General features: G+C 36.6%; 2 protein-coding genes across 8 annotated transcripts; both read left to right on the forward strand.

Moving 5' to 3' along the window:
• The first annotated feature begins 97 nt into the window (after positions 1–97).
• LOC141905605 (large neutral amino acids transporter small subunit 1-like) lies at positions 98–10,360 on the forward strand. 6 transcript variants are annotated; one of them, XR_012619268.1, is made up of 11 exons: positions 98–206; positions 1,228–1,723; positions 2,302–2,427; positions 2,549–2,648; positions 2,845–2,889; positions 4,299–4,422; positions 4,795–4,898; positions 5,016–5,112; positions 6,346–6,495; positions 6,960–7,068; positions 7,932–7,969. XR_012619268.1 is itself a non-coding variant. In XM_074794548.1 (11 exons), the coding sequence occupies exons 2-11, from the start codon at positions 1,255–1,257 to the stop codon at positions 8,583–8,585; spliced, it is 1,488 nt and encodes a 495-aa protein (XP_074650649.1). In that variant the 5' UTR covers positions 98–206; positions 1,228–1,254; the 3' UTR covers positions 8,586–10,360. The 6 variants fall into 6 exon arrangements, 5 of the variants coding, with proteins under 5 accessions (XP_074650649.1, XP_074650648.1, XP_074650651.1 ...); XM_074794548.1 differs by lacking the exons at positions 6,346–6,495; positions 6,960–7,068 and adding exons at positions 5,309–5,458; positions 8,491–10,360 and having other exon boundaries at positions 7,932–8,109; XM_074794547.1 differs by lacking the exon at positions 6,960–7,068 and adding an exon at positions 8,491–10,360 and having other exon boundaries at positions 7,932–8,109.
• Positions 10,361–11,170: 810 nt separating this feature from the next.
• Positions 11,171–19,138, forward strand: LOC141905634 (uncharacterized). Of its 2 annotated transcripts, none has more exons than XM_074794591.1 (15): positions 11,171–11,268; positions 11,789–11,875; positions 11,950–11,984; positions 12,273–12,318; positions 12,808–12,944; positions 13,747–13,867; positions 13,948–14,007; positions 14,085–14,175; positions 14,412–14,601; positions 14,887–15,176; positions 15,580–17,089; positions 17,232–17,283; positions 17,392–17,516; positions 17,612–17,805; positions 18,864–19,138. In XM_074794591.1, the coding sequence occupies exons 2-15, from the start codon at positions 11,839–11,841 to the stop codon at positions 19,009–19,011; spliced, it is 3,036 nt and encodes a 1,011-aa protein (XP_074650692.1). In that variant the 5' UTR covers positions 11,171–11,268; positions 11,789–11,838; the 3' UTR covers positions 19,012–19,138. The 2 variants fall into 2 exon arrangements, with proteins under 2 accessions (XP_074650692.1, XP_074650693.1); XM_074794592.1 differs by having other exon boundaries at positions 17,608–17,805; positions 18,864–19,126.
• Positions 19,139–20,710: the final 1,572 nt, after the last annotated feature.

The raw sequence follows: 20,710 nt of genomic DNA on the forward strand, positions 1-20,710 counted from the left end.
TGCTAGGGTTAGGGTCTATCCTTGGATGACGTCATGAGCTCGGGTGTTACGCTGGATATGAACTAACCTCACCCACGTATGTACAACACAGGTGACATCTGGCGGAAGATCTTGTAATCAGTGAGTAGGTGATATTTACACTTTACACGTGAAGCTGGTGCCGCCGGTCTGCGAACTGAATTCAATTACACTCGATAGTTTTACAGGTAATTACTGTCTCTCTATCAATCAGTCTGTGAGTTCATTATTAATCAATGTCCTCACACTTATTTCTATTATCACTTTAAAAGTTATTTCGTTGTTTCTATCGTCACTTAAAAAAAATTAAAATCCATCCTATTTACCGCCAGAGTCCGTTAGAACCCGCCGACTGGCCGGCGTAATCAGGTTATTGCGTCATTGATCACTTGAGACTGCACCTAAAATTAATCAAAGAGAGATATCGAATATCACCTGTCTCGTTGTAGAGATTGTTTATTTTTGTAATTTATGGCATTGCATTTTTTGGTGGTTGTCTGTCAGCAGAGAGTTATAGTGTCTGCTGTGTGTAGACTGAAGGTGATGCAATAATAATCATCAGGTTTTTATTATTCAGTCGGTCAGTTGCTCAAAAATTGTTAAGGGTTAACCAGTGGATAGTGGAGATAGTGACAATTGAAGTCAAATTGCTTTATCCGTTGGTTATCTTTGAGCATCCCAGGTTTGATGTAATTGGGTTTTTGATTATTTGCGCCTGTTGAGTAGGATACAACAATATCGGTGTATTTATATCGGTGCCTGGTCTCAGCTCAGAGTTGGTTTTGGAATATTCAACTCTGAATGACTTTTAAAAATAGATTTCTAGTAATTCTAGTGAAGTGTTTGTTCTATGATTAGATTCATAACGTATTGTGAAGTGTTATTAGTAGATTACAACTATTCTGTTATTGATTTATTACTTAATCAGTCAAGGGTTAGAATTAGTGTATGGCATCCATATTATTAATTTTTGAACAATTGGTGGGTGAGGAATAGAAGTTTCCGATATTTGACCCCCCTTCATAGATGTGTCCTATACTTCATGACTGCCATAATCCAGCTGCCTAAGACTCAGACCCCTAGAAGTATTCTGAACACTTGAGCACATTTTCTAAACTGGACTTAAATCCCATAAAAAGATAATTCTTGAATGGTAAAATACTTGATTTCTGTTAGTAATCAACAGGAAATGATCTTATGATTTTCCAGGTCTGAAAGTTAATCGAAAAGGACGCGATGGGTCTCTGTAAGAAGAAGTCGGGTGAAATGGAAGTAACCGATAAGAAAGATGACGCTGTTCGATTGAAGAAAGAAATCGGTTTAATCCACGGAATCAGTATTATAATTGGAGTAATCGTCGGATCAGGAATCTTTGTTTCTCCGGTCGGAGTTTTAAAGAACACCGGATCGGTTGGAGTAGCGATGGTTTTATGGGTCGTATGCGGTTTATTTAGCGTTTTAGGAGCTGTTTGTTACGCGGAACTCGGGACGACGATCCCACGTTCAGGCGGCGAGTATATCTACATCCTGAAGGCGTTCGGGCCGCTGCCCGCATTTTTATGTTTATGGATTAATTTTATTTGTATCGGCGCCGTCAGTAACGCCGCTAATTCTCTCATATTCGCGACGTACGTTTTAAAACCGATGTTTCCGATGTGCGAACCTCCCGAAATCGCTTTACAACTCATCGGAGCTGTTGCCATCAGTAAGTTCAACTTACCAGTATCTTTTTATCTTCAGTTTTGTCAGAATTAAGTTTCCTATAATCAATATTAGATAGACAAAATGTATTCAGCTACGAGAAGGATCGTTGTCAATTTTACTGGTCGATATGAAATTGTTTTTAATTGATGGTGCACAGGATTTTTCTCGAGAGCATGCAGTACAATGACATTCTACGATCAATCTAGAATTTGCGACTGATAAGTCGTCACATTACTGAAGTCATCTCTGTTTGAGTCCCAATTTTATCAATATGGACTTAGTATGCTTAAATGAATTGATTTAGTTTATGTTAGTGTTTAGTAACCGGATTGTTTATCGTTATTATTTTCAGCGTTTTTGACCGCAGTCAATTGTTTCAATGTGAAATGGGCTGCAAAAGTCGCAGTACAATGACATTCTACGATCAATCTAGAATTTGCGACTGATAAGTCGTCACATTACTGAAGTCATCTCTGTTTGAGTCCCAATTTTATCAATATGGACTTAGTATGCTTAAATGAATTGATTTAGTTTATGTTAGTGTTTAGTAACCGGATTGTTTATCGTTATTATTTTCAGCGTTTTTGACCGCAGTCAATTGTTTCAATGTGAAATGGGCTGCAAAAGTCGCAGTAGTTTTCACGGCATCGAAACTCATAGCTTTATTTACTGTAATCATCACCGGATTCGTGTATTTAGCTAAAGGTATCTATTGAAGCATCTTCCTCGGCAATTTGTAATGTATTTATCTATGTGTGAGAACGTGTTAGCAGAGATAACTGATAACCACGATAACATGGATAATGCATACCCGTCGTTTTTGCAGGTAACACGGAATACTTACAAAATACATTTGAAGGCAGTTCATCCTCGGTTGGTGCTTACGCACTTGCATTTTATTCCGGATTTTGGGCTTTCGCCGGCTGGTAGGTTTCTCTAAAGACCCGGCTTCGAAGTTGTCGGTTTAATTTGAAATAAATTCATCTTTGATCTTAATGTAGATCTTTTGGCTTTGGATTCTTACAATATTTTAGTCGATAAACTATTAAGAGCCCTTGAAAATTATCGGTACTCGTTTCCTATCAGTTTGAACTTGATAAGTATGTTTTTGTTTCTTTTCAGGAACTACTTGAATTTTCTCGTAGATGAACTGATAAACCCGAGGAAGTATGTATTATGTTTATATCATTGTATTCATTCTCTAAATAGAATGTTTATTGACCTAAGAAAGTGTTGAATTACCCTTTGTTAATAGTCTCCCAGCAAGAGAAGGAGAAAGAGAGGGTGAACTATTAGAAATTAAACGCAGTTGTTCCTGGCCAAATTTAGCTTGGTCAAAAATGCTTGTGTGATTGCGGCAATAGTTATTAGACCTCTCTCTCTCTCTCTCCCATCACGCTACTGTATAAACCGGTAAAACACAGACACGACTTATAAATGGCTATTTTACGTGCTCAGTAGTCTATAGTCTGTAACTCGGGTGCCAGGTGGTGGTGACAGATTTTTTCCCATTCATTTAATGGTTTCGGTCGTTTATCGGAGCACTCAGTAACGACACAGGCACACATTCAGTCAACGCTGTCTGGTATTTTATTGATCAGTTCATCGCCTCACTGACCCTGAAATTAATCTACGTATTCCACGGGTGTTCACTACTCTCTCTCCATGGGGAAAATTGACATCAATTACTTGATGAACTTTGATATCAGGATTAATTCAGTCTGTGCTATTCAACAGTTTATCTACACTGACAATTCGGTAGTCTGCACTTGCAAATGAGCTAGATTATCACGTGTTCCACATGACAACATTTCTAAACATGTTTAAACATCTATATAACATTATGACGGCTGCGCTCTCCAACTGTCCCTGAATTTACCTCGTGCTGCCTTGCGGGGAAAATCCTGTTTCATAAATATCACATTGTAGTTATCTATTTAATGGTGATTTCCATAGCTTTGTAAACATAATGAATCAGTTGTTTATTTACTCATCAATTCACTTTTATTAATTATAGTTTGATAAGTGAAAGTGTCTTATTTATAACGTTTTGTTCATCTTGATGAACTCCTCTTTTGAGCTCTGAAAATAGTAAATTTATATTATTTGGAATGAAATAACGGGAAATGTTATGATCCAATAAAGATATTTCATGGTTGTCATAAATGGTTTTATTGCGTAAATACTTAACTCGCTATTCTGATAGTCCGCGCTTTCAAAGAATATTTTAGGGTTCATTTCGGTGTGAAATAAACTTAAGTACGTGTGATCAAACGTGTTACCAGTCGCCACAAAAGTAACCAATAGCAAGTTAATCGAACATTTGAGTTACAAAAAATACATGAAACTGCCCCCAGTAATAAGACAAATCTATGAAGGTACCGTAAATTGAATATTGAATGCATTGTTTCGAGTGTATTTGTAGCAATCTATCATTAACTACGTATAATCATCAGAAACCAAAATAACCAGTAAACCAAAAATATTTGAGTTACTTTTTCATAAAACTCGAACCCAGTCAAAGAACTGTATCATAGAAAGTTAATTCAATATTGTTTTGTGTGTTCTTTTTGTAGGAATCTACCATTAGCTATAATCATCTCATTAGCTATTGTAACGGTCACGTATATATTGGCGAACATTTGTTATTTAACCGTTTTATCACCGGATGAGATGTTAGAATCAAGCGCCGTAGCAGTCGTAAGTAAAACATTGAAACATCCTTTAACATCCCCTTCACGATCATACACGACTCATCTGAAGAGTAGCTACCGGTACTTATTCTTACTCAATACTGGCCACTTCGGTTGTACCTACTGCTCAAGTGGTGAAGAATGTAATTCAATTTTATTTGGAAAAGCCTTCTATTTTCCTGAAACATATCGTATCATTCTTGCAATCTTCATACAAAGTTGCCTGATTGTTCTGCTTTGTGCTAGATATTGCCAACCGAAGCAATATCTCAAAGTCTGGTAATATTACGTAGCGTTGGTTGAGCTAAGCAACTCTTAGGCTCGTGATATTGTTTGTCGAGATGAAGTCATATTTAATAGAGTTTAAATTGTTTTCTAGTTATTTGCCGATCGTACTCTAGGTGTGATGGCGTGGATTATGCCGTTGTTCGTCGCTGCGTCTGTTTTCGGAACAATGAACAGCGAAATGCTGTCAATGTCAAGGTTAGTTTAATGTCTCACTCCTGCAAGCTTTGAAAAAACTGAGAACTCTTTGTTCAGTAGTAGAATTAGTACAACTTTGTGGCTTTAATTGATAAACTATTTGTGATTATTTTATAGAGTATTCTTCACCGGTGCAGAAGAAGGACATCTTCCAGTATTTCTGGCTATGATCAACTACAAATGGCTGACACCGGCTCCCTCTATTATTGTTTTGGTGAGTACGTTCGCTCGGCGGTCCGAAATTCCTTCGCTTTAATGATGATGAAAATTGTTTAAAGATATGAAATGTATTTTAGAAGTTTCCCGGTAAAGAGAGGAATCCTGGGTCTCAGAGGGGTGGTGCAGGGGGCGAAGATTTGTTTATGCGGTTCAGTTAATTGTTTATATTGATTTGATGCTTTGTGTTACAGATGGCTATGACTCTATGTTTTCTAGCGAGTAATGATATATTTTATCTGATTGAGATGTCAGGCTTCGCGTTTGCGATATTGATGTGCGCGGCTATCGGTGTATTGCTGTTCTTACGATACAAACAGCCAAACATGCCTCGACCGATCAGGGTAAAACCAATCACATCCTCGTTTAGCAGCGATCGTCTGAATATTCTTTATCAATCGTCGACTTCAAAACATTTGAAATATTTTGAAGTCAGATGATTCGGGTTAACCAAGTTAATTGGTAGTGCGACATTGGTTGAAGTCATTCCATTAATTGATTCTGATTGATTATTAGGTATATACAACTCCCCTGCAGTAAGACATTGATAAATTTGTCTGAGTGATATCAGAGTTTGATGTATTCTATTGAGTTAAACAGTTATCTCTGATTTAAATAGTTATCTCTGAGTTAAACAGTTATCTCTACATTAAAAGGTTATCTCTGAGTTAAACGGTTATCTCTGAGTTGATTAGATCCTACTGTTTTACCTCTGATTGTTCCCTGTAATGACTGGTGAATCAGTTTTGTGAATGTTTTTAAGCCAATGTTGCCACTTAGTGGTGGTTCTTCAATCATTTATTTCATGTATCGGTAATTGAAAATCTTTGCTTGCGGTAACAATGAATGTATTTCGGTTAAAGGTAATATTCACTATTTCAATTGAAACTCCAGTAGAAGATGTCCTCGGATCATTCCAAACTTAGCTGTCAATGATACCTCCTCAAAACTATCAATAATTCATAAACCGCACTATTCAATGGGAACTCATTCTATTGAGGTGATGATGATTATGGTTTATACTGTGGTTTGTGCTTTGTAGAAATTTCCTAGTTGAAATTGAGTGGTAAGTGCTGGAAGTGGCTTCTCCAGTCAGCTAATCAACGGTGTCACCTTCCTCTCGAGACTAGCCTCCTGTCCAGTGACCACCCCAGACGGGTTTCCTGCCCCGTGGCCTCCCATTATAAACATATTTCTTAAACCCTTTTCTGTCACTTCTCTCTCATTTCAGATGATTTTCACTATTGCATTTATGATGTCAAAGGATATTTTCTACCTAATAGAATTGACTGGTTTTACATACGCTATCCTCATCTGTTCATCAGTAGCAGTTTTAATATATCTTAGATACAAACAACCCGAACTTACACGTCCTATTAAGGTAGTTTGAGACGCTCTGAGTTGAGAACTCAGGCATTGTGTGCTGTGTGACTTGAGTGTCGTTCATTCATAAGCTTCTTAACTAACCAACATTAAACAATGCATTAATTTCCGTTTCACTAAAAGTTTGTAATATATATTTTTGTCATTTAGTTTGTCTTTTGTTCCACTAATAACTCAGTTGTCATTCCACTAATAAGTCTGTTTTAAACGAAATAGGTATTATTAACCTCCATCAAAATATATATCTCGCTGACCAGTGATACCACAGGACTCAGTTCAACAAGTTTTTCTCGTTTGAATTATGAGATCATCATGCATTACCAGTGCCTGGTAACAGTCATAGTTAACTACAGAACTGTTGAACAGGGTGCTGTCACCTAAAACGCTGTTACTTGTAACCTTGTTACATCTGTCATTAATTCAGAATTATCCCATTAATAATTATCTTTTTATCTTCTATAGACAAAAGATAATGATGACTAGAGCCAGTTATCAATCTGTATTACCAGAACTACTGAGGTCAACACATATCTATATAGCCATTCATATTACACACAGTTCTACATATTAGGTAGAAGATAATCTTCTGATTCACATCAGATTCTGTCAGTTCTATTTTTTGTCAGGCGACATAGTGGTATTAGAACACTTTGATGAGATGTAACAGCTTGTGTAGTCTATACTGAGTATAGTAGTACTATGATAATATACAATGAACTTATGAACTCGGACGCATCTGTTCTCATCTACTTTTCACCGAGATGTCTGTTTCTATCTGTCTGTTTCTATCTGTCTAGAATAGACCACCACAATCTAGAAATGACAGAAATTTAAGAAATCATTCCAACCTTCACAAAAGGCTATCAGTAGTTCATTTACATTTATCTTAAGAGATTCCAAAGAACTAATAACTAGACTAAGTCATCGTGTAAATAGACTGGTTATAATTTATCAAACTTCTTGCACTTTTGTCTCCTCCTTATTTTTAATTCACGCATGCTTTTTGTTATTTAATCTTTTTCTATCCCGTAGTGAGTTATTTCAGTGAGACTTTTATTATTCATTGATACAGGTTGAATTTACTGTTCTTTTCCCTATTTATTACTACACTCTAAACATATTATCTTATTATCATTTATTTGATGATTTAAACTCGATCTAATATTTATCTTGAAATTGTAATAAGATGAATTTGTATCAGTAAGTATTGTGTTTACAAATCAGGAGCTAGTTCCATTCTGTGAGTTCAAATTTGTTCATTTTCTTCACCACCTTGCTGAGTCCCAATCACTCAGAACTGTGGAACTGGAATCCTGTGCTGTTGTTAATTTATAACCTCGAATTTGATTAATAAACTATTGTGAATCATTTGTTGAATTTTCAACCATTGGTTAATGAATAGTAGTTTGATAGTGTTCTGATTTTGTATTTTAGCTGCCAATTGGTATTCCGATATTTCTGTTCTTCTGGACGTTGTTTATCGTGGTATTGACGATCTACCAGCAACCGATGGAGTCTCTCATATCGATCTGTATATTCCTATCTGGAATACCAGTCTACTGGTTCGGTGTTAGCTGGGAAAAGAAACCTAAGGCTTTTCAAAACTTTATAGGTAAATTGAATGTTTTTGACACATTGCTTGTGATGTGATAAGTAGAGTCTTTGATTATCACTGTGGGCCAGTTGCACAGTCGTGACTTAAGTCCAAAAGTGGTCTTAAATGTTGAGACTGGTCTTAAGTTGTTAGATTGACTATATAACTAAGTTAGTCTTAGATTGGTCTTAAGTCTAAGTCATGACTATGCAACCGGCCCCTGGTGATAAAATTCAAGAAATCTTCCTACTTAATTCATGCAATGATGACCCATTGCCTCGCTCTGATTGCACCAGAATTTGATAGCCGCTTTTGCAGAATATGTTTTTGGTCTCTATGAGATCAGAGGCAAGTGAAGATTCTACTGAGTGGAAATTTTATTAACTTTTGTTTCTACAGATTGTTGGACACAGCGCCTACAAAAACTGTTTATGGTCATACCGCAGGAACCAGCGTCAATCACGGAATCTAACCCCGAGCCACTGCTCGAGTGAATACTCAACAAGTAGAATTCTGACCCCTAGAATACCGAGGGGTTGGATTTAAGACACTTTGAGCGAGTACGCGTGAGAATACCGCATTGTTGAACAGCATGAGTTTCGATAACATAAAATATTATTCAGACGTCTCATTTCAATAATTCAAATATTTGGATAATTCTGATTAAAATTATTAATTATTCATGATGTTTAGATATGAAATATTCGAATATCATGTTAATTCGTGAAGTTAATCTTAATAATTCAATGATATTCAACAATTTGAATATTTGAAATCAAGATGGATAACATGTGTTAAGGTTTATACCTCTTTTTATGTTTATTGTAGTGATTTAACATATAGCAGCTCATGAATATTTCTGGCAAACCGTGCAGATTTATGGTAACCGCCATTTTGCTTTAAATATACACGATATCTTAAAGAATGTGAATTATCTGTGAATATTTTAGCGGTTGTTAAGTTTGAATCAGTAAAACTGCCTTGAACTCACTATTTCTTTAGTACATTACGTACAGTTTTGTTTACAAAATGTAATATTCTTATACCTACAATGCAGAGTTTGATTTCTGCTTTGAGGTTCAATTGGTTGCGGCTCATTAAACAATCATTTTACAAAATGACTATTTAACTACGGGAAATAGAAGAATTTTATTTAGAGACAGTGTTTTTGAAATGTTTTGGGAATCGGAATATGATTAAGGTGTTTGTTATTTCCTTTTCTGCTTGCTCATCTACAGTGTACAGTTGTACATTGTATTTAACATTGGCTTGAATAATACCTTTGTATAATATAGTATAAACAGTATTTTATATAAATTTCATCCAGTAATAATCAGGTTTTGTCGCTAATCTGTTGTTTGGAAAATGTGCAAAGCTTTATTTTTTCATAAAAATCCCAATTCGGTTATAAACCACTGTACAGTTCAAATCAGGCATAATTATCTCTGCTCGGCAAAAGAATTAGTAACTCAAATTACATGTTTGTACATTAGTATACATATGAATATCCTAATGAATAACCTTAGTTTCTCGTTAAACAAATACTGAAAAAGGTTCACAAAAGCGAAGGCATAAATGACAAATGTATCGTACATTGCAATCAGTATTCTGTAAGTTATATTTATGTATTATGTACCGGTAACTATTTCACATATTTACGTTAAAAGAGCCTCGAAAAGACACTTATCTGTACTTTGATTGATTGTCAAACTTGCTTAAGTCTTCACATTATTTTTTAGACCCGATTTGTATTTTTCAATTCTATTTACTCAGTGTAATTCATTGACGTAATGATCACGTATGATATATGATGACTTGATCGTGTTTGACAGTGTGCCAATTTCTGAGAGGTTGTTTACTATCATAAATGATGTACAACCCATAAAATGATTTTGTAATGTTTGGATGTTTCTATTAAGGGATGTGTTAGAATGCGGTGAATTGGAAATTTGAATGAAAAGAACTCGAATGGTTTTCGTTTAACTCTTTGCTTTCAAGTTGAATTCCACGAAACTCGGACACAAATGTAGAAAACATTGCAACTCTCGAATTATCACCCATAAAATTTGAACAATAATAATTGATCCCAATTGAGTTATTAGGAGTCTCTTTTAACCCTTGATCCCGATAAGAAAGTTATTACATATAAAATTTTTGATTTGATTTGTTTTGTTTTGGTTTGTTTTAGTGTTAATCCATGTGTTGTATAGATTGGCAGCATATCAGTTGCCTTCCCAACTGACCAACATCGAGGTATATATCGAGATATATATATATATATATATATATATATATATATATATAATAGTAAAGGTTTCTTTAATGATTTGTACATTTAACGAAATATGTTTTAGTGTGTTGTGAGATAACAAACAAGTTTGACTTGATCTGGAGTGTAGTATAGTATATATTGTACATGTATTAAAAGTACAGGCATTGTAAATTTTTAGGCATATTTTCTGTATTTCAGTGAATATTGCAGTCGATTGTAATGAAAAGTTGCCCTGTCAGAATCATGTTATTCTGTAGAATACCGAGAATGATTAAAAGTATTTTAAGATACGCATTTGCTACATTGACTACTTTTCAGAAATCGGTTTATTTTCTCAAATGTCTTACACGAATTTTCTTTCAATTTTAAAACTATGTATATTATATGAATTTGAAAAATAAATTGGGAAATAATTTTCTTAGGTTTTTGTGGTCTTTAGATTTTTCATCTTACCAGTGATTTTTGATTTGCAGCATGTACGGTGTTTGTTAGAATAACACTGTTCATGTGTGAGATTTTTGACTTACCCCAACATTGAGCTATTCATCTCACAAAAACGCCTACAGACTCTACCAAAATTGTTTTCGCACAGATTTGCGCAATGAGAGTGTTCCAATTTCCAGTAGGAATAAAATTTATGACACCGGCTCGATCGGAATTTCCAGTGATTAACTGTTTCAGTCCGAGTAGTCGTCCACTTTTAAATCCTTGTTTTTACTTGCAGTGAGTCGTCCATAATTTAGAACAAAATTTCAATTGAATTTGGATTTCGGTAAATAGTGTTATTTTACTCACTTGCCGCATAGATTCGGAGTCGTGTTGACAACGCTTTGAAAGCAACAAGAAGAGAGAAAATGATGACAATAACGACGATTAACTAAACTCAAATTGTGTGAGGATATTTTGTGAGTAGTAGTTTAGGTGTTTGAATCGTTCAACTTACAATGAAACATTCAAAACTCTTATTAACAATCTCCTGAAACTGACAGTTGACGGTTTGGGTGAGAGGGAGGGAGGACGTGAGGGGTGCTGCATGCAAACATTCCATCCGCCTCAGTTCTGGCCGTATTCTTTTAATCAAATTATTCAACAACCGTATCTTGGGTTGATTCTGTAAGCTGCTTTGTGGTAATCACAATATGGAGTCCTGGGGCCAGGTTGGGATTGTGGAGGTGGTGTTCTCGCATGGACTGAAAAAAAATTTAGAATCAGCCGGCATTCTTTCTTTATATCTCGGACATGGTGGATGCACTCACTACTTTATTATTATTGTTTTAGTAACCCCCAATTCAGTAAAATTCCTTTTGAGTGAGTGTATAATTATCATCCGTTAATCAAGCCTTAAAGTAACTGGCACTGGGTAACCCTGTAAGAGCAGACCGACCACAGACCACGGCTCTATCTCGATATCCCGCTATATTTCAGGTGATATTGTATAATTGTAACTATGAAGCTGATGAGATGATGAAAGTGGAATGAATAAATATCAGGTTTTAGGAATAGTTGGAGAGGGTGAGTGGTTTGTCTGGTATTATCTGTCTGTCTATCTGTCTGACCCGTATTTAAAACAATTTGTTTTATTTTAGGGGCCTATGGTGTTGTATTGAGATGTCGATTAAAGGTAAGCATTAGATACCACAGGGGCTTGTATCAGAGTTGTAGGTAATGTAAAAACAATAGGTAATCTGTTTATCCAATGTCTATATAGAATAACATATAGACATTGGATTAACAGATAACCTATTGTTTTTACATTACCTACAACTCTGATACAAGCCCCTGTGTCAAATACCGGACAATCTACGCTAGAAATTGTTTATTCAAGTAGGTCGTGCTAGGCCAACATTGTCACCTATTTAGCCTAGGCTTGTTGGATCTTATGTAAAATGGTTGTTAAATATTATTTCAGGAAAGTGGAGCTATGGTCGCTATAAAGAAATTTAAAGATAGTGAAGGTCAGTTTGTGGTTTAGTAAACAAACTATTCAACTATTCAAACATTGTCTATTTCGAAATGTCAATATTTACAAGTATGTAATATATTGAAACTGAGCACAATTGAATAAACAATAGTTTTACATGAAAGGCTTTTGATAGACACAGACATCACACCTGCCTATAAGCTGTCTGATTCATGCTTATAGGCTGTCTGATTCCTGCCTAAAGGCTGTCTGATTCATGCCAATCAGCTCTCTGATTCCTGCCTATAAGCTCTGATTCCTTCCTATCAGCTGTCTGATTCCTTCTTATAAGCTCTCTGATTCCTGCCTATCAGCTGTCTGATTCCAGCATATAAGCTGTCTCTGTCTGATTCCTGCATAAAAGCACTCTGATTCCTTCTTATAGGCTGTCTGATTGCTGCCTATCAGCTCTCTCATTGCTGTCTATCAGCAGCTGTCTGATTTACTGTAGTTAGACGTGATGTATGTGGTTTGTTGTTTGTAGAGAACGATGATGTGCGTCGTACAACTTTACGCGAGTTAAAAATGTTACGTTCGTTGAAACAAGAAAATATCGTAGAATTGAAAGAAGCATTTCGTCGTAGAGGAAAACTCTATTTAGTCTTCGAATATATCGAAAAGGTAAATGAGAAAATCACCGTTTAAAAGCTACCTTGAAAAGAGCAGCGAAGAATTCACAAGACCCGTTTCCACGCTTCTGAGTTTAAGTTTTACTCAGAGTTAACTCTAACTCTAACTCACAATTGTAGAACTCGGTCCTGGAGATTTAACTCAAAATAAAGATAACTTGATTAGTTCACAGACAATTAATTAATTACTCCGTCGAGTCAAATCTAAACTCACAGCTGTGGAACTGGATCCTGAGTTCAGAGTTAACTCTAACCTCACAACTGTGGAACTGGAACCTGAGTTCACAGTTAACTCTAACTCACAACTGTGAAACTGGACCCTGAGTTCACAGTTAACTCTAAATGACAACTGTGAAACTGGATCATGAGTTCACAGTTAACTCTAACTCACAATTGTGGAACTGGATCATGAGTTCACAGTTAACTCTAACTCACAACTGTGGAACTGGATCCTGAGTTCACAGTTAACTCTAAATGACAACTGTGAAACTGGATCATGAGTTCACAGTTAACTCTAACTCACAATTGTGGAACTGGATCCTGAGTTCAGAGTTAACTCTAAATGACAACTGTGGAACTGGATCCTGAGTTCAGAGTTAACTCTAAATGACAACTGTGGATTTGGATCCTGAGTTCAGAGTTAACTCTAAATGACAACTGTGGAACTGGATCCTGAGTTCAGAGTTAACTCTGACAACTGTGGAACTGGATCCTGAGTTCAAAGTTAACTCTAAATGAAAACTGTGGAACTGGATGTTTACACGTATTAAAGCTGTATTGTTTGATATGTATAGAATATGTTAGAAGTATTGGAAGAAGCTCCTAATGGTGTCGCTGTAGATACAGTACGTAGTTATATTTATCAACTATGCAACGCTATTCACTGGTGTCACAGTAATGAAATTATTCACAGAGGTAATTATTATTACTCATATTCTAACTCGAATCTTTCATTAAAAACTGTCTCTCATTATTTTGTGTGTTTCTATCTTTAGATATCAAACCTGAAAATCTACTCATCAGTAAAGAAGGAGTTTTGAAACTATGCGATTTTGGTAAGTGTGACACGGTATTTCGTCACTATCACTGCGCACTGCTGCATGATTCATACAAATGAATTTATTTTGAACAGGTTTTGCTCGGAATTTAACGACTCCAGGAAGTGCTAATTACACTGATTATGTCGCAACGCGGTGGTACAGAGCTCCGGAATTATTGTTAGGGTAAGTGTTCAAATGGATACAAGTGTAGTAATCCTTACCTAACTCAGACAAACTGAGACAATTAAGATTGGTCTGAGGTATGCAAAGTCAGTGTCTGTTTCTCTGAGTTTAAGAAAGAAATCATAAAAATGATTCATTGTTGTCTGTGTTGGCTGTGTCTTGAGTAGGGCAAAGTTTACTGTACAAACTGTGTTAAGATATTTAGTTATATTAAACTCATTATATATTGATAATAGAGCTCGTTACGGGAAAGCAGTGGATGTCTGGTCTATAGGATGTATCCTAGGTGAATTAAGTGACGGTCAACCTTTGTTTCCCGGAGAGAGTGAAATAGATCAGTTGTACATCATTCAGAAGATTATCGGTCCCCTTCCTTCTCGCCAGATGGAGCTGTTTTACAATAATCCGCGATTCTCTGGACTTCGAGTGAGTAACAAACAAATCAATCTTATTTGAATATTTTCAATATTTGAAAATATTGCCACAGTTGAACATTAGTCATGGCTTTTAACTCAGATACATGTTGGTTAAAAATAACCAGCGGATAAATGTAACCATACTAACAATCACATTTTAATTGCCAACTATCCAATGGTTAACTCTTACAAACTTTTGAACAACTACCGCCTGAACCCTGACTCTGATGTTATCTATGGATGAAATCAAGCGAACGTTGTTTTATTGAACTTCTGAGCTTGTTGTTATTTTCAGTTTCCGACCGTATCTCACCCTGAAACTCTACAGAAACACTACCACACGGTGCTCAATACAACGTTCATTAGTTTCCTACGTAACACGTTACACCTCGAGCCGTGCGAACGATTGAGTATCGAACAGTGTTTGAATCATCCGTTGTTTCAAACGCCCGAATATCAACAACATCAACGTAAAACTGTCAACGAGATCCCGATTAAAATGATCGACTCGCACAGCATGCCTCAGCAGCAGCACAGAGACAAGAAATTATCACAGATAAATAAAACAGTGAAAAATAGAGAAACGTAAGTTTTGAAATTTCGACGCAGATTGGAAAATATCTAAACCTAGCAGTTTATTAACAGGAAACGCTGAATATCATCACGTGAAGTGAATTCATCAAAATGAAAGACTTCGCCCTGAAATTAATCTCTGATTGAGAGGAACATTATTTGACTCAACCTTGCTGCAGGTTGAATCCCTGTAGTTACCAGGGTTTTAACAGATAGGCACAATCGGCAAATTCTGATTTTCTTCTCTAAAATAAGGGGATTTGAATTTTTGGTCTCTTGTTGTTCTTGCTGATGACGAGTGGCACAATGGTTTGGGGAATTCGAGAGAAATTTGGATTCTCTGATCTGTACGAACTATGTTAGTGATACAATGGCTTTCAGTTTGTGTTGATGTTGTAATTATTTGATTTTTCAGCGTTGATTCATGTAGAACTCCGTGCCCTCCGGTTGAATCAGATCAACAGATGAATCGTGCTACATTTGACGCCCAATCGGACGATCCAGTCATAGCGTCATATCAATCGGGGTTACCTTCACATACTGCTGATAATAACACTGAATCAACTAACTGTGTAAATATAAACAAACTCGCTAAAACTAACACAGATACAGACAGCTCAACTATAATTCAGGGAAATATCACTAATCACCATCTACAACAGACGTCTCCGAGAATGAGCGCGACGTCTAATAAACTCATCAAGGGACAACAGCATTATCCTCTACAGAAAGGTCTAGCAGCATCCGGACTATCTTCAATTCCGGCCATTAACAATCGCTTGACCGACGGTCAGCAGCAGCAGCAGCAGCAGAAACCGATCAGTGGACGAGGCGCGAAAGAGAACAATACAAAAAATTCTCACTACGAGAAATTTACCGATCCGAGTTCTTCGAACTATAAAAAACCGGCGGCAGCTGTAGGGGGAGCCACTGGAGAAACTAAAACTAACGCGGTTAACAAAAAATTCGTCAAGACTGACGTAAGTTATTCAAAACTTCAGGATCTCGCGTCCATGAATAAATTACTCATCTCTGGCTCGGAGAGGAATAAAGTAGTCGCCGCGGGCGCAGAGATTATTCATAAAACTGATTCAAAAATCAAAAAGTTTCCGGGAATCGAAACTGCTGCGAAAAAAGACAAAGACAGTGATAATAATCAAGATAATAAAAATGCTAGTGACGGTGAGAATGTGATGAATAATAATAGCAAAAAGTCTCTGATGAAGTTGACTTCCAATCATACAGATTGGAGGCAGAAAGATCTTCGCAGTCATCTGAATAAAGTTACCGAAAATCCGGATTTAAAAGTCTTAGAAACAGCGGCGAATAGTGAAATCAGCGCGAGTAGTAATAATAAATACAATCGATTCCTGAAATCACATCATTTAACACCAGAGGGCACTGATACCACCGCGCCGGACCACGGCTCATCCGTGAAAAACAACGAATCGGAATCAAAAGCGAAGAAGAAATTTCTGAAAAGTTGCGAATCGGAAGATTCGCTTGAAACTAAAACTAGTCAAACTAACAACGCAGTCCGAATTCACGAAAATAACTTACCAGCAAACGCATTCCGTACTCACGAAAATAACTTATCATCGAATAATCCGGCTAGTAGATTACGTAGTTATACGTCGATGGATCATCATTTTCCCGTTTATAGTAAGAAAGACGGTAAAAAACACCACCAGGGTGGCGTTAAATACAACATGTTTAAAGACTCGCCGATAATCAGTCCGCGTGTGAATTCGCCGGACTGGATTCCGGCAGACGCTGCCGGCAAATTCATGAAGAAATATACGAATAACGCAGCAGGTAAACTGAAATCAGTTTCCACGGGGAGAGACGACACTGAATCTAATAACAACGGCACGTATTCAATCAGTTTCTCTATGAAACATCAAACTGATGATTGGAGAACTAAGGTAAATAGTAATACATCCGTAATACATTACAGTAATACCTGGGGGTTTTACTAGTAATACAGAGGAAGGGGTTCTGCTGCTAATCACCATCACAGTCCTCTGTACATCAATTCTAATGAATGATCTATGTTTCATGTTCCAGCCATTACCTGTCACAAAGAAAGATTCCAAAATCTTAGCCAAACATAATTTAGGTAAGTTTCAATATCTATTGAAAGATGAATACATACCTGAAAAGAAATTAGTGGTGCCATTTTGAAGTAGGTCGTCGTTTAACAAGTTGAGACGTGTTTTGTTTACAGATGTCGGACCTTTGTATAATGAAAACAATTCGGCTAGAATTGTGATTGGTGCAGATCGTAGGCGTGGTCCGGAGACTGGTGGTGATTGGATGATTGCGGGTAAACGCAAGAAAAAACAAAAACAGGTAAGAACTGTTTAAACACAGGATTCTGTGTGTGAGATGAATTTAAACAGAAGGAAAAGTTTTTCACTGATTTATTCGTTTCATTTCCTAGAAAGCCTCGGATAATGGCAGTAACAGTAGCAGTAATCAACTGGTTCCTCTGCGTAGTATCACGCCAGCTCCTACTGATCTTCAAGATGATAACCCAGCATCACGAGCTGCTGCTGCTGCTGCTGCTACTGCTGATACTATACAACATGATAGAACTGAACCTTCTGTTGGTGCCTTACCCAAAAAACAGATTGATAAGGTATGGTTCCATGTGGGTAGAAATTGACCGATACTGTGTATAGCTGTCAGTTATTGTGAATCAACTCGACTTCATGATCCGGTTCAACAGTTCTCTTGGAATTCAGACATCGACTCATTTTAACTCTAGGGGTCAAATTCAACTCAGAACTGTGGAACTTGATTCTAATTACTATTCACTGTATGGGACCCTGAAGTGTCGGAGTAACCCCCAGGTGAGGGGGTGGCTGATATGTATTTCTAATCTAATTGTAGTCTCTGTCTGTCTGTCTCGTATAGTCTGTGAGACCAGTGTTCAGTAGTAGTCAGCAGGTCTCTTCTCTGTTTCTCTTTAACCTCTAGTCTTTCTCTCTATCTCTCTAAATATTAAAAAAAACAATTAAACTCTTGTTCTATAGGCCGTGTATATGTTAGATATTTTGCCGTAGTGAGTGTTTGGGGCTGTTTTATGAAATACAACTTGTATTTAACTATATAGCATTCTAAACATAGGATAACCAATTTCACCTTAAAATCAAATAGTTATAACCCTGCATGTATTTAAATGAGCACCGTATTCTAGAAATACCTCACCGTTCCCTAGTAATGCATGCTTTTCTCATATATCTAGCTTTCAGGAATTATAACAATTCATTATTTAATGAAATCACTATAAAAACTGTGATGGTGAGTGACAACTGACTGTGAAAATGTTGAGTGTGGGTTTTTGCTATCTGTTCTCGGCATCATTTCAAGTTTCAGCACAAATAGTTCGAATTCCTGGATTTGTCGATTAATTATTTGACCCTTATAACAGTAAGAATCAGTTAAATTTCAATATTTGAATCTTAAGAGTCAAATATGTATCGAGGGCTGAGTTGAACACAACTGGATGATGTGTATGTGTATTGACTTGTAGAACATTCACATCTCCTCAGATCAATCACTGACTGCGATGATGCACTCTGTTTGTTTTCGTTATTTTTTTTTGGTTTTTGATTGATTTTTTACTTCACGAATTGCAGCTTGTCTAAAATAATGAGTGAAAATGCTTTAACGTACAATAGTTTGGCTTTACAGGGAACACGGCTTCACTTACTGCCTAAACCGTCATTACTTCACACTGTACACGCAACAGCGGCGCCACCTACCACAGCAGATGGCTACCACAGCAGATCGGATAAATCTACGAAAACTGGTCTTTGACATTATAATAATCAGTGACTGAACCTCACTTGCCACTGTCTGTCTCTCATTCACTCGCTAAGCTGTTGAGAGTGATTTCACAGTCTTCAGCATTTTCTATTTAAGTCTGATGTAACCGGGTCATTGATGAAGTACATATGGTGGGATGGGGGCGCTAGGTGTGGGATGGGGGCGCTAGGGGTGGGATGGGGGCGCTAGGGGTGGGTTGGGTAGCAAACTGGCCATTTGTGCATAATGCTTAGAATTAATACTTAATGAACTTCCCTACTGGTACCGGTATATACCAGTTCATGCCGGTATGAACTGGAGTGCTAGGGCAACTATTCATACCAGTTCTTGCCAGTATATACGCGTTTTTACCAGTATATACAAGTCCATGCTGGTATATACCGGATCGTACCGGTTTGCACCGGTATATGCCAGTCCACGCTGGTCGTTTATACCAGTATATTGGTTGTGATGTGTTCTGCCCTGATATCCTCACAGTCAGTTCTACAGTTCACTTATGTAAGAAACTAAAGCGAATTAACAGAACTGTGGAACTGGCTCCAGGATTACATTTATACGCATTATATGTAGAATTCTTGTATATGTTAAATGAATTGTTAGTAACTTTAAGTTTTAGTTCTTCAAACTTTGAGATTCTGTTATATTTACGAATATGAAATGAATTGAAAAATACTCAATAATTTAACCCCTGTGAAGCTGGCTAACGGTTCCCAGTTCCTTATTCGGCTCCCGGTTCAAAAGCATTTTGAATCGGGAGCCGGTTCCCGGTTCCCGATTCGGCTCCCGATTCAAAATGTTTTTGAATCGGGAGCCGAATAAGGAACCGGGAACCGGGAGCCAGCTTCACAGGGGTAATAATTTAACGATACATGACATCAGAATTAGGGAAGTTCTGTTTATACATGTGTACCTATTAGATTAAATGAATCACTTCAAAGTGTCGAATTCAACTGATGATTTCGTCTACACAACATATACCATAAATATCCAAAGGAAAAACAATTTGCTATTTCAAAATGATTTTGTTTACTAATTCTATGCAATTCAGCTATAAAACGGTTGAGGGCCGGTCCACTTGTCTTCTGTCTTTAGGTTGTAAGATTTGCTAATTCAACCATGGACTCAACGTTTTAAAGTTCACGATTATAAACTAAGATGATCTAGGACGGGTTCTAAATCTAAGTCTTGAGGGTGTACTGGGGCAAAGATTTGGGCTATTCATGTCAATCTATAAGTCAAGGGGTAGATTTCCTCGCTAGTCTCCAGGGCCAGGGGGTTAATTATAGTTGTTTAGATGTTATATATATGACTGTAAAATTCCGTCCCTATTTGAATGATGATATATTTAATATTTGTTACGTAGTATGTTGTTGTTTTTAATCAGTATTCTCTTACAAATAGGACGATTCAAAATATTGCCAAAATATTGCGGCGAGGGTTAGAATAGAGTAGATCCGTTAATTCATTCTGTATATGACACCTGTTGAAACTTTGTACCTAATTTGTTGTATGTTTCAGGGCAAATCCTTTTAAGTATTGTCAAATTTTATACATACATATTATATTGTATATGATCACTGATATTTTGTCACCCAAACTCATTTTTATTTGTTTTGGGAATTATATATTCAGATATAAACTGCATATAATGAATTATTATATATTGATTGAGAAATTACTATCTCTATTAAAGGGTTATAAATTCATATTGA

The sequence above is a fragment of the Tubulanus polymorphus genome, chromosome 5, assembly GCF_964204645.1.
Source record: "Tubulanus polymorphus chromosome 5, tnTubPoly1.2, whole genome shotgun sequence".
In the NCBI taxonomy this organism is placed as follows: domain Eukaryota; kingdom Metazoa; phylum Nemertea; class Palaeonemertea; order Tubulaniformes; family Tubulanidae; genus Tubulanus; species Tubulanus polymorphus.